The 14799-nt window shown below is 49.2% G+C and overlaps 1 protein-coding gene across 2 annotated transcripts in view; it reads right to left on the bottom strand.

Moving 5' to 3' along the window:
* Nucleotides 1-1931: 1931 nt before the first annotated feature.
* The window catches only part of CARS1 (cysteinyl-tRNA synthetase 1), a gene marked incomplete at its 5' end in the record, with an annotated part of 73867 nt that continues 60999 nt past the window's right edge, over nt 1932-14799 (bottom strand). For both annotated transcript variants that reach the window (XM_077453501.1, XM_077453502.1), the window contains 3 exon segments: nt 1932-2366; nt 6892-6975; nt 12687-12746. In XM_077453501.1, the coding sequence (XP_077309627.1) occupies nt 2232-2366; nt 6892-6975; nt 12687-12746 (279 nt within the window).

The following is a 14799-nucleotide window of genomic DNA, read 5'->3' as shown; positions in this document are numbered from 1 at the left end:
CGCATATTTTCCATCAGAAAGTCTGACGGTGTGTACAGGGCATTAGACTTTCATTGGGGTTTTATTCATTTTTGCAACATGTTCTTGAATGAATTTATTAGGAAAAATACTTTTTTGTGTGTGCAAATTAACAAATCTTGGTTGCAATCAATGGGCCGCATTTGTGGGAGCATTTTGTAGTATAGTGTCCCATAGGAAATGTTGATTCTGCAAGGAAAGTAAAGGTCTTCTGACAAATCTGTTGTGTACTCATTTATGCTGAGCACTGTACCTTAAAGTGGTTGTAAAGTCAGAAGCTTTTTTTTTTTGTTTTTTTTATCTTAACCCTTTCATGACCAAGCCTATTTTTGACATTTGGTGTTTACAAGTTAAAATCAACATGCCTGAGGGAATGAGGCCTAAAATGCCAGAGACTGAGGCTGCAGCGCTGAAGTGGAGGAAGGAAGGAGACGCAGCAGAGTACATTACTTCTTCTTTTGCAGGGGAGTGAAATTCTCATATGTTTAACCACTTGCCTACCGGGCACTTACACTCCCTTCCTGCCTAGGCCATTTTTCAGCGCTGTCGCACTTTGAATGACAATTGCGCGGTCGTGCTACACTGTACTCAAACAATTTTTTTTATAATTTTCTTCAAACAAATAGAGCTTTCTTTTGGTGTAAAAGTGCAGATAGCAGAGGACACTTAGTGCTCAGACAAGTACACACTATAGAGCAGGGGTCTACCTGCACTGAGATCTACCTGGATAACATGGAAGAAAGCAAAGATCCTGGGAGGGTGTCCTCTGCTCCCCTCCCCCCGCACAGTAATGTCCTGTATCCCTCAATGACCCCTTCACATCACCTCTTCCTCCACTGTAGTATCCTTTACTGCCCAATGCGGTGTGCCTTCTGTCCCCTTCACCCCCACCACAGCGTCCTCTGCCCCCTTCACCCTCCCCATAGCGTCCTCTGCCCCCTTCACCCTCACCATAGCGTCCTCTGCCCCCTGCACCATCACCATAGTGTCCCCTCTGCCCCCTTCACCCTCACCATAGTGTCCCCTCTGCCCCCTTCACCCTCACCATAGTGTCCTCTGCCCCCTTCACCCTCAACATAGTGTCCTCTGCCCCCTTCACCCTCACCATAGTGTCCTCTTCCCCCTTCACCCTCACCATAGCGTCCTCTGCCCCCTTCACCCTCACCGTAGCGTCCTCTGCTCCCTTCACCCTCACCGTAATGTCCTCTGCCCCCTTCACCCTCACCGTAGTGTCCTCTGCCCCCTTCACCCTCACCGTAGTGTCCTCTGCCCCCTTCACCCTCACCGTAGTGTCCTCTGCCCCCTTCACCCTCAACGTAGTGTCCTCTGCCCCCTTCACCCTCAACGTAGTGTCCTCTGCCCCCCCCCCCAGTAGTTTTCTCCTGTACCCCCCAAATCAGTGTCTGACTTCCTTCACACCAAGTCCCCCATAGTATCCTCTGTCCCCATGCCAAGTGTACCCCCCCCCCCCCCCCCCACCGCACACACACACACACACACACAGCACTGTATAGGTAGCACTTACCTACCAGGTGTGTTCATCAGAGCGGAGATCAGGAGACAGCTTAGTGCCGGGTGGGAGCGGGAGCTGCCAGAGTTCATTATAGTAAGCTGGTGATTGGTTGCTAGTACCATCTAGCAACCAATTACAGAAAGCAGCTCCCACCCTCCAGTTAACAGAAGAGCAGCGGAGGTTGGGGGAGGCAGATCACATGCAGTCAACCTCCTTGCTGACCCCCTGCCTATAGAGGGATATGTTTTATCCATATTTCATGTCTGAGGTTTATAACCACTTTAAGTGCTGCAGCACATATTTTTCTCTTTAATGGGAGGTCTCCGTGGTTCTACTTTCTCTTTTTTCAACCTTAGCTGGATTGTGCCTTTAAGTGTTTAAATCAGCAGACACAGCACAGGACATTTTATACCGTGTTTATTACATATGATTGGAAGTATATATATTACTGGTGGTTTAATCCCTGTTGCTGATCAGCAATAACAGTCAAGCTAGTACAGGTTGTGCGCCCCCCCCCCCAGGGGGCTGTAGGTCAGTGATTATTATCTGGCTCATAGATCCTGGAAGCCATTTTTGTTGAATATGGCCGCACCCCCAACAATGAAAATACATCCCCACTGCAGGACAGCATACAAAAATAAATACAGTTGTGGTCCTACAACCAATCGTTTTGTTCACAGTGTTCCCGTCAATGATGTCATCATTTAGCATTTCCGTTTTGAACCATCTGCAGATATTCTTTGTAAAGTTTTTCCTGAGTTTCATACAACTTTCTGAGTTTTTTGGCCTGGCCTTTGCTTAGCTCCTTGCCCTCTGTATCATGCGTGGGAAATCCCTGAAGGCAAAAAAAAAAAGAAGAAGATTACATGTTAATTAAAAGTTTGATAAAGTCTCACTTTTTTTTCTGTAAGCTTTCAAGGTTAGAGCGGACAGGGTGACACAAGGCATAGGAGACAAAATACAAGATCTGTAATATCTAAACATTCGAACACAGGTACATTAAACTGAAATGAACAACTTAAAGTGGTGTTGCACACAAAAAAAAAAAAAAAAAAAAGATGATTAAAATTCCTTTAAAAAAAAATAAAAGAAAAAAAAAGAAAAACCCATTTGGAATTTTTTTTTTTTTTTTTAACTTCCCTCTGCTTGTTGCTAGGGTGTCCCTCGTAGTCGGACTCCTTCAGTGCCTGGGCTGGTGACATCACTTCCCCTCGGCGCAGGAAGCTCAGCTCTGCCCCCTCCCTCCTGTCAGTCATCTGGGACATTTGACAGGAACCCAGATGACTGCGCGGCCAATCACGGCGCCGCTCGCGCATGCGCAGTGGATGCCTGGCTGTGAAGCCACAGCCCGGTGCCCACAGTTGCAATGCCAGTGCCACCGAGCAGAGGGGGGGAACCCTGGAATAGGTAAGTGTCCGATTATTAAAAGTCAGCATCTGCAGTATTTGTAGCTGCTGACTTTTCATATGGAAACTCCTCTTTAAGGACTAGCCTTTCTGAGATTTGTTGTTTACAAGTTAAAAACTGTTTTTTTTTTCTCGAAAATTACTTAGAACCCCTCAAACATTATACATTTTTTTTTCTAACACCCTAGAGAATAAAATGGTGGTCGTTGCAATACTCTGTCACACCATTATTTGCGCAACGGTCTTACAAGCGCACTTTTTTTTGGGGGGGATAAATACACTTTTTTTCAAATCAAAAAATAAGACAACAGTAAAGTTAGCCCAATAAGCCCCCGTACACACGGTCGGAGATTTTGCCAACCAAATCCGTTGGATTTTGCCCGTCGGATTTAGTCCGACGGATTGTGTCCGAAACTGTTGCATACACACAGTCGGGCCAAGTTGGCGAAAAATCAGATCTTTCAGAACGTGATGACGTAATTTCGTTACGATGGGACTACATTCAGGCTAGTAGCCAATAGCTTTGATGTAGGAATTTGATCTGAGCATGCGTGGCACTTGGTCCGATCAAAATGCTCTACACATGATCGGATTAGGTCCGTCCGGCCCAGTTGGTTGGGAAATATTTCCAACATGTTGGAAATTTGGATCGGACGGAGATTCGGACGGAATCATCCGATGCATACCACACACAGTCGGGTTATCTGACGACGCGGTCTGATAAGACTCATTCCGACAGATTCTCCGACCGTGTGTACAAGGGCTTAGGAGGGAGAGTCCCTGGAGAGCCTGGACCTCCTCTAACTCAAAACATGCAACCTCTAGATTTTTTTTTTTTTAAACGTTGCCAATGGAGATTTTTAAGTGCCAAAGTTTGTCTCCATTCCACGAGTGGTGCGGTTTTGAAGCGTGACATGTTGGGTATCAATTTACTCTGCGTAGCAATATTTTTCACAATATAAAAAAAATTGGGCTAACTTTTACTGTTGTCTTATATTTTCATTTAAAAAAAGTGAAATTTTTTAAAAATAAAATTGTGCTTGTAAGACCGCTGCGCAAATATGGTGTGACAAAGTATTGCAACGACCGCCATTTAATTCTCTAGGGTGTCCTGCTTCAGCTGATTTTGCATGCTAGTAGACTTTTTATGAAAAGGGAAGCAGTTGTTCTGATGGGAACAAAAGCCTGTTGACACAGGCCCGGGCGCTGGTAAAATACTTCCCATGTTCTATCACGTGTCGGCACATAAAACATCTGATGATTTTTCATTGCATTTATGGACGCTCTTTTATTTAGCAGAGTACACAAGTGCAGCTACAAAAACACGCCGTATATGAATCAAATACACATGTAAATAAGGTGTCTACCGGATGCACTGTGGGGAATTAACTGCATACCGACTGACTGCGTTCTTAAATTTTAATAATATTTGAATAACTCACATGTGAAATACTGGAAAAAAAAAAAAAATGTGTGTTGAACACGATTATGTGCTTTATAAAATAAGAGAAGTGCGTCTCCAGTATGAAAAAAATCTAGACTAAAAACGGTCAGTTTTTCCTCACCGTTATCAAGCCGTTTCAGACCAGTTTTTGAAAATGGAAGTTGGAGTCCAAGGGCTCGTTACCATTGGCGTTGCAGTATGAAGAATAATCCATGGTAGATTGCTTTTCAGAGGGCGTTTGACAAGCAGCTGGGACTGGAGGCATTATGTAGTCTCCTTACTTTTTAACCCATAAAAACCTGCACCACCACACTGCAACTGTGTGATTTGCATGCAGTTACAGGGCAGTTGCGTCACAGCCCCATTCACTTGAATGGGATAAGTTTGGTGAACGTTACTGCCTGCTGAACGCGACAGGAGGTATAACTCTTGCCACAAAGCATCTCAGCCACATCAAGTATGCAACCCCATCTGGCTGCTTTGGCAGCTTGAAGAGGAAGTAAACCCTAATGGGTTTACTTCCTCTTTGTTTCCCTGCAAAGGTAAAGCATAATGGACTACTATGCATCGCATAGTAGCCCATTATGTGTCACTTACCTGACACAGGAGCCAGCGAAGTCACCGATGTCCCCTGTAGTTCCGAGCGTCCATCTTCTTGGTGGGTCTCGCTGCTCCGGCGCTGTGATTCGCCGGAGCAGCGATGACGTCACTCCCGCGCATGGGCACGAGAGCCGACACTTGCGGCATATCGCTGCGATCTGCAGCCTGCCCAGTGTGCCTGCGCGCCGTAGACAGTGGTGGCTGTCTTCGGGTAAATATCTCCTAAACCGTATAGGTTTAGGAGATATTTCTTGGACCTACAGGTAAGCCTTAATCTAGGCTTACCTGTAGGTCAAAGTGGTTTGTAAGGGTTTACAACCACTTTAAAGGGGGTGGTAAAAACACACTGCAACTACGTTTTTACCAACCACCTTTGTAAACTTCATCTTAGGGCATATTCCGGTATTGCAGTCTCTGACCATCTCTTGTATCATGTCTGCAGTCTCTGGCCATGTCTCCCGTATCATGTCTGCAGTCTCTGGCCATGTCTACCGTATCATGTCTGCAGTCTCTGGCCATGTCTCCCGTATCATATGTCTGCAGTCTCTGGCCATGTCTCCCGTATCATATGTCTGCAGTCTCTGGCCATGTCTCCCGTATCATATGTCTGCAGTCTCTGGCCATGTCTCCCGTATCATATGTCTGCAGTCTCTGGCCATGTCTCCCGTATCATATGTCTGCAGTCTCTGGCCATGTCTCCCGTATCATATGTCTGCAGTCTCTGGCCATGTCTACCGTATCATGTCTGCAGTCTCTGGTCATGTCTCCCGTATCATATGTCTGCAGTCTCTGGCCATGTCTACCGTATCATGTCTGCAGTCTCTGGTCATGTCTCCCGTATCATGTCTGCAGTCTCTGGCCATGTCTCCCGTATCATATGTCTGCAGTCTCTGGTCATGTCTCCCGTATCATATGTCTGCAGTCTCTGGCCATGTCTCCCGTATCATGTCTGCAGTCTCTGGCCATGTCTCCCGTATCATGTCTGCAGTCTCTGGTCATGTCTCCCGTATCATGTCTGCAGTCTCTGGCCATGTCTCCTGTATCATATGTCTGCAGTCTCTGGCCATGTCTCCCGTATCATATGTCTGCAGTCTCTGGCCATGTCTCCCGTATCATGTCTGCAGTCTCTGGCCATGTCTCCCGTATCATGTCTGCAGTCTCTGGCCACGTCCCGTATCATGTCTGCAGTCTCTGGCCACGTCCCGTATCATGTCTGCAGTCTCTGGCCACGTCCCGTATCATGTCTGCAGTCTCTGGCCACGTCCCGTATCATGTCTGCAGTCTCTGGCCACGTCCCGTATCATGTCTGCAGTCTCTGGCCACGTCCCGTATCATGTCTGCAGTCTCTGGCCACGTCCCGTATCATGACTGCAGTCTCTGGCCACGTCCCGTATCATGACTGCAGTCTCTGGCCACGTCCCGTATCATGACTGCAGTCTCTGGCCACGTCCCGTATCATGACTGCAGTCTCTGGCCATGTCCCCTAAAAGTAAGGTTGTCCTTTAAAGAGTAGCTCCACTTTTGTTGAGGAAAAAAAAAAAAAAAAAAAAACCATTCCCCTCTGGCTGATCTATGTACATTTTGTTATTCTGAGGAATGAGCCGTTTGTGTTCATGTGCTAAGTGAATCTGTATGAGGGTGATTTTACATTTATCAATCAGCTGCTGCACCTGCAGGGTTCTAAAGAGGATCATGGCAGGGTCTGCATCCCTTTGGGAGTATCTCACCAAAAAGTACATTTTTGTTGCAAGGAGATGCTCAAAATCTGACTTGTATCTTAGTGCAGACTTCTGGAAGAATCAATGAGCCAATCACAGAAGCAGAATTTACATTTCTGTAACATTTGGGGTCGGCTTCAGATCCAAACATCTGTTTAGCACCATCAAACCCAATAGTCTGTAGCTACTCACATTTTCATCAAACTTGGAGTATTTGTCAGTCTCTGCTTTAAACATTTCACTGGGGCAGATCTTCATCTTAGATAGTTTTGCAGCCTGCGGAAACACATTGTGAAATGAAAAATAAAATTGACACACACTGCCAGGAAGTCTCTGCAGCTTCACTTGTGTATGGTATGTGGTAAAGAGAACAGCAGAGGAAATAAGATTGCCTGCCGTTGTTTGATTGCTCCAAGCAGATATAAAAGACACACATTCATGCTTCTCTGTAATCATTAAATGTACTTTTTAAAGCCAAGCAGTGCAAATACCTGAATCTGACCTGGTATCAGCTTCTTGCCGTACAGCAAGGCTCAGACTAGGAGGTGTGGGAAGAAGCACAAGGAGGCAATCAGTATTGCCACAGTGCAGCGGTCCCCAACCACTTTTGCTGTAGCCAATTTTTTCAGAGACCATCACAGTCATGGGCCATCACCCCCATCACAGTACCCCTTGCAGTCATGGGCCATCCCCCCCATCACAGTGCCCCTTGCAGTCATGGGCCATCCCCCCCCCCCATCGCAGTGCCCCTTACAGTCATGGGCCATCCCCCCCATCGCAGTGCCCCTTACAGTCATGGGCCATCCCCCCCATCACAGTGCCCCTTACAGTCATGGGCCATCCCCTCATCACAGTGCCCCTTACAGTCATGGGCCATCCCCCCATCACAGTGCCCCTTGCAGTCATGGGCCACCCCCCCCATCACAGTACCCCTTGCAGTCATGGGCCCCCCCCCCCCCATCACAGTGCCCCTTACAGTCATGGGCCATCCCCCCCATCACAGTGCCCCTTACAGTCATGGGCCATCCCCTCATCACAGTGCCCCTTACAGTCATGGGCCATCCCCCCATCACAGTGCCCCTTGCAGTCATGGGCCACCCCCCCCATCACAGTACCCCTTGCAGTCATGGGCCCCCCCCCCCCCATCACAGTGCCCCTTACAGTCATGGGCCATCCCCCCCATCACAGTGCCCCTTACAGTCATGGGCCATCCCCCCCATCACAGTGCCCCTTACAGTCATGGGCCATCCCCTCATCACAGTGCCCCTTACAGTCATGGGCCATCCCCTCATCACAGTGCCCCTTACAGTCATGGGCCACCCCCCCCCCCCATCACAGTACCCCTTACAGTCCTGGGCCATCCCCCCCATCACAGTGCCCCTTACAGTCATGGGCCACCCCCCCCCCCCCATCACAGTACCCCTTGCAGTCATGGGCTATCCCCCCATCACAGTGCCCCTTACAGTCATGGGCCATCCCCCCCATCACAGTGCCCCTTACAGTCATGGGCCATCCCCTCATCACAGTGCCCCTTACAGTCATGGGCCATCCCCCCATCACAGTGCCCCTTGCAGTCATGGGCCACCCCCCCCCCCATCACAGTGCCCCTTGCAGTCATGGGCCACCCCCCCCCCCATCACAGTACCCCTTGCAGTCATGGGCCATCCCCCCCATCACAGTGCCCCTTACAGTCATGGGCCATCCCCCCCATCACAGTGCACCTTACAGTCATGGGCCATCCCCTCATCACAGTGCCCCTTACAGTCATGGGCCATCCCCTCATCACAGTGCCCCTTACAGTCATGGGCCATCCCCCCCCCCCCATCACAGTACCCCTTACAGTCCTGGGCCATCCCCCCCATCACAGTGCCCCTTACAGTCATGGGCCACCCCCCCCCCATCACAGTACCCCTTGCAGTCATGGGCCATCCCCCCCATCACAGTGCCCCTTACAGTCATGGGCCACCCCCCCCATCACAGTGCCCCTTACAGTCATGGGCCACCCCCCCCCCCCCATCACAGTGCCCCTTACAGTCATGGGCCACCCCCCCCCCATCACAGTGCCCCTTACAGTGATGGCCACCCCCCCCATCACAGTGCCCCTTACAGTGATGGCCACCCCCCCCATCACAGTGCCCCTTACAGTCATGGGCCATCCCCTCATCACAGTGCCCCTTACAGTCATGGGCCATCCCCCCCCCCCATCACAGTACCCCTTACAGTCCTGGGCCATCCCCCCCATCACAGTGCCCCTTACAGTCATGGGCCACCCCCCCCCCCCCATCACAGTACCCCTTGCAGTCATGGGCCATCCCCCCCATCACAGTGCCCCTTACAGTCATGGGCCACCCCCCCCATCACAGTGCCCCTTACAGTCATGGGCCACCCCCCCCCCCATCACAGTGCCCCTTACAGTCATGGGCCACCCCCCCCCCCCCCATCACAGTGCCCCTTACAGTGATGGCCACCCCCCCCCCATCACAGTGCCCCTTACAGTGATGGCCACCCCCCCCCCATCACAGTGCCCCTTACAGTGATGGGCCACCCCCCCCCCATCACAGTGCCCCTTACAGTCATGGGCCACCCCCCCCCATCACAGTACCCCTTACAGTCCTGGGCCATCCCCCCCATCACAGTGCCCCTTACAGTCCTGGGCCATCCCCCCCATCACAGTGCCCCTTACAGTCATGGGCCACCCCCCCCCATCACAGTGCCCCTTACAGTCATGGGCCACCCCCCCCCCCCATCACAGTGCCCCTTACAGTCATGGGCCACCCCCCCCATCACAGTGCCCCTTACAGTCATGGGCCACCCCCCCCCCATCACAGTGCCCCTTACAGTGATGGGCCACCCCCCCCCCCCCATCACAGTGCCCCTTACAGTGATGGGCCACCCCCCCCCCCATCACAGTGCCCCTTACAGTGATGGGCCACCCCCCCCATCACAGTGCCCCTTACAGTGATGGCCACCCCCCCCCCCCATCACAGTGCCCCTTACAGTGATGGGCCACCCCCCCCCCCATCACAGTGCCCCTTACAGTCATGGGCCACCCCCCCCCCATCACAGTACCCCTTACAGTCCTGGGCCATCCCCCCCATCACAGTGCCCCTTACAGTCATGGGCCACCCCCCCCCCCATCACAGTACCCCTTGCAGTCATGGGCCATCCCCCCCATCACAGTGCCCCTTACAGTCATGGGCCACCCCCCCATCACAGTGCCCCTTACAGTCATGGGCCACCCCCCCCCATCACAGTGCCCCTTACAGTGATGGGCCACCCCCCCCCCCCCATCACAGTGCCCCTTACAGTGATGGGCCACCCCCCCCCCCCCATCACAGTGCCCCTTACAGTGATGGCCACCCCCCCCCCCATCACAGTGCCCCTTACAGTGATGGGCCACCCCCCCCCCCATCACAGTGCCCCTTACAGTCCTGGGCCACCCCCCCATTACAGTGCCCCTTACAGTCCTGGGCCACCCCCCCCCATTACAGTGCCCCTTACAGTCCTGGGCCACCCCCTCCCATTACAGTGCCCCTTACAGTCCTGGGCCACCCCCCCATTACAGTGCTTCTTACAGTCCTGGGCCACCCCCCCATTACAGTGCCCCTTACAGTCCTGGGCCACCCCCTCCCATTACAGTGCCCCTTACAGTCCTGGGCCACCCCCCCCCCCCATTACAGTGCCCCTTACAGTCCTGGGCCACCCCCCCATTACAGTGCCCCTTACAGTCATGCGCCATCCGCCAATCACAGTGCCCCATTACAGTCATGGGCCATCCCCCAATCACAGTGCTCCTTACAGTCATGGGCCATCCCCCAATCACAGTGCTCCTTACAGTCATGGGCCATCCCCCAATCACAGTGCTCCTTACAGTCATGGGCCATCCCCCAATCACAGTGCTCCTTACAGTCATGGGCCATCCCCCAATCACAGTGCTCCTTACAGTCATGGGCCATCCCCCAATCACAGTGCTCCTTACAGTCATGGGCCATCCCCCAATCACAGTGCTCCTTACAGTCATGGGCCATCCCCCAATCACAGTGCCCCTTGCAGTTATGGGCCATCCCCCAATCACAGTGCCCCTTGCAGTTATGGGCCATCCCCCCCATCACAGTGCCCCTTGCAGTTATGGGCCATCCCCCCCATCACAGTGCCCCTTACAGTCCTGGGCCATCCCCCCATTACAGTGCCCCTTACAGTCATGGGCCATCCCTCATCACAGTGGCCCTTGCAGTTGCGTCCTCCCCCATCACAGCTCCCCTTGCAGTCGTGGTCCCCCCCCACCCAATCAGTCCTCCTTGCTGCCATGGCCCCCCCCCTTTCTTCTTTAACAAAACAGTGCCCCATCCAATCTCTGCCAAAGGTAAGACTGCAGGGCAGAGGCAGTTATCAGCCTGTGTCTAATCTCCCAGGTCCTCCGCTGGTCTCTCTGCCGGAGCTGCCAAAATGTATGTTTAAGGGGGAGGTAATTAACCGCTTGTTAATATTAATAGCCTCTCGCTCTGTCTTGATCTGTAGCTCCTCCTGCCCTGCTGATAAGATGACATCGGCAGCCAAGCAAAAGACCTGGGAGAATAGACACAGGCTACTTAACGGCACGGCCACGGTCCGTAACAGAACTGTGATGGACTGTGGTCGCTACTCACCTCCTGCTGTGTGGTGGCCCGCTTATCACCAGGCCATGGACCAGCACCATCATGTTTTCTACATGTTTCCCCACATGGCTTCTTCAGGAAAGAACGTGGGGGTTCATTTGTTTTAAATATAAGAATCTATAATTCGACAACTTTAGTTGTGCAACAGAGACAGAAAAGGATACAGAATAATACAACAGGTATAAGCAGAGTATATCTTATGTATATCTAGGACTGCATTTAAAAGAAAAGCATAAGACATTCACTGAAACAAAAACCAAGGGGCCCTACCTCATGATGTGAGTCTGAGGGCCCAAACAGTGTTAAAATTAAGTGAGGAATGAGATCCAGCAGTATATTGCATCCACATATCCAACATCTTCCCCCCCCCCCCCCGAATATTGCCAAGTCACCTGTAGGGAGGGGTGAAAAATGATATAATATATCTTATATAATCTATATTATAATAATTTCTGATATTATATTATTCACCCCTCCATACAGGTGACTTGGCAATATTAGGGGGGTTGTGGATATGTGGATGCAATATACTGCCGGATTTCATTCCTCACTTCATTTTAACACCGTTTGGCCCCTCAGACTCACATCATGAGGTAGGGCCGTTTGGTTTTTGTTTCAGTGAATGTCTCATCCTTTTCATTTAAGTGCAGTCCTAGATATATATAAGATATACTCTACTATTATACCTGTTGTATTAATCTGCATCTTTTTCTGTCTCTGTTGCACAACTAAAGTTGTCGAATTATAGGTTCTTACATTTAAACAAATGAACCCCCACGTTCTTTCCTGAAGAAGCCACATGGCGAAACATGTATTTTGTTTGGGAGCCACGTTGCACGACCGCGCAATTGTCAGTTAAAGTGACGCAGTGCCGAATCACAAAAAGGGGCTTGGTCCTTTGGCTGCACATTGGTCCGGGGCTTAAGTGGTTAAACAGTAAGTAATAAGTGATTTGGGCTGGATTACAGTGGTTATAGTTTGATAATTACTTATTATAATGGACTAAATGAAAAGAAGCATCAGAGTGGGAGAGTTTACTTCCTCTCTAATAGTATGCTTTGCACACATCTATGGCTATGACTGTATTGTTTTTAGGACGTTGTTCATTTAATAACAATTTGTACATATATTTTTTTACATATTATTGTCTCAATGCTTTGCAGCTATAAAGTCGCATATCTTCCCAAATGTTTCTTCTGGTCTAAAAGGGATGTTGGTGCCATATCTTATGTAAATTCTGACACCGATTTCTGACCACATAATTTACCAGTGGAAAAGGGATATCGTTTCTGTATATTATGGAATGGCAGATACGTATTTCTGCAGACTCACCTCTTGTTCCTGCTTTTTCCTAGCAGCCTCCTCCTTCTTCCTTTTCTTCTCTTCTTCTGCCTGGAAATATATATAATATATATGATGTGAACATTTATTTGGAGTATGACTAGTCTTGTTTATTAAAGGAGTTAAGACGGGTTGAGAACACTCGGGATTTTACCTGACAAAGTGTCAAGATAATGGCGAGAGTAAATAGCGAGTCTTGGCAGGAACAATCGTCGCCATTGTTAGCCTTTAAATGGCAACTCCACCTAAATTGACATTTCAGTTCTGGATTAAGCGCCGGTAGTTTAATCCCCTGACAGCATCTTATAATTCGGAAGCTCCAGCGGTGAGATTTTCTGTGTGTCCCCTCCCACAAGCACATAAAGATGGGGGTCACCTTGTGGCAGGTGGACTCAGAAGCTAAGTATTCATTTTATGTTATTGCTGTACTGTATACAGTGCATTGAAAAAGTATTCATACCCCCTGAAATTTTCCACATTTCGTCATGTTGCAACCAAAAACGTAAATGTATTTTATTGGGATTTTATGTGAGAGACCAACACAAAGTGGCACATAATTGTGAAGTGGAAGCAAAATGATAAATGGTTTTCAATTTTTTTTACAAATATGTGAAAAGTGTGGGGTACATTTGTATGGCGCCCCCCGGAGTCAATACTTTGTAGAACCTCCTTTCACTGCAATTACAGCTGCAAGTCTTTGGGGATGTCTCTACCAGCTTTGCACATCTAGAGAGTGACATTTCTGGCCATTCTTCTTTGTAAAATATCTCAAGCTCTGTCAGATTGGATGGAGAGCATCTGTGAACAGCAATTTTCAAGTCTTGCCACAGATTCTCAATTGGATTTAAGTCTGGACTTTGATTGTGCCATTCGAACACATAAATATGCTTTGATCTAAAACATTCCATTGTAGTTCTGGCTGTATGTTTCGGGTTGTTGTCCTGCTGGAAGGTGAACCTCCGCCCCAGTCTCAAGTCTTTTGCAGACTCCAACAGGTTTTCTTCTAAGATTGCCCTGTATTTGGCTCCATCCATCTTCCCATCAACTCTGACCAGCTTCCCTGTCCCTGCTGAAGAAAAGCATCCCCACAACATGATGCTGCCACCACCATGTTTCACGGTGGGGATGGTGTGTTCAGGGTGATGTGCAGTGTTAGTTTTCTGCCACACATAGCGTTTTACTTTTAGGCCAAAAGGTTCAGTGTTGGTCTCATCTGACCAGATCACCTTCTTCCACATGTTTGCTGTGTCTCCCACATGGCTTCTCACAAACTGCAAACAGGACTTCTTATGACTTTCTTCTTGTCACTCTTCCATAAAGGTCATATTTGTGGAGAGACGACTAATAGTTGTCCTGTGGACAGATTCTCCCCCCTGAGCTGTGGATCTCTGCAGCTCCTACAGAGTTACCATGGGCCTCTTGGCTGCTTCTCTGATGAATGCTCTCCTTGCCCGGCCCGGTCAGTTTAGGTGGACGGCCATGTCTTGGTAGGTTTGCAGTTGTGCCATACTCTTTCCATTTTCAGATGATGGATTGAACAGAGCTACGCGAGATGCTCAAAGCTTGGGATATTTGTTTTATAACCTAACCCTGCTTTATACTTCTCCACAAATTTATCCCTGACCTGCCTGGTGTGTTCTTTGGACTTCAAGGTTCTGTTTGTTCACCAACAAACCTCTGAGGGGTTCACAGAACAACTGTATTTATACTGACATTAAATTACACACAGGTGGACTCTATTTACTAATTAGGTGACTTCTGAAGGCAATTGGTTCTACTAGATTTTAGTTAGGGGTATCAGAGTAAAGGGAACTGAATACAAATAGACGCCACACTTTTTCACATATTTATTTGTATAAAATTTAGAAAACCGTTTATCATTATACTTCCACTTCACAATTATGTGCCACTTTGTGTTGGTCTATCACATAAAACGCAGATTAAATACATTCACGTTTTTGGTTGAAACATGACAAAATGTGGAAAATTTCAAGGGGTATGAATACTTTTTTCAAGTCACTGTATGTTTGTGTGACACCATCATTTGGCTTAGTATTGTACATAAAAGGGGGATATTTACTTAAATTGGAGCATGCAAAATTTG

The sequence above is a fragment of the Lithobates pipiens genome, unplaced genomic scaffold, assembly GCF_037356315.1.
Source record: "Lithobates pipiens isolate NorthernLeopardFrog02 unplaced genomic scaffold, aLitPip1_a1.2 Scaffold_24, whole genome shotgun sequence".
Lineage (NCBI taxonomy): Eukaryota > Metazoa > Chordata > Amphibia > Anura > Ranidae > Lithobates > Lithobates pipiens.
The sequence above is the reverse complement of the archived record's forward strand: the minus strand, read 5'-3'. Positions and strand labels throughout refer to the sequence as shown.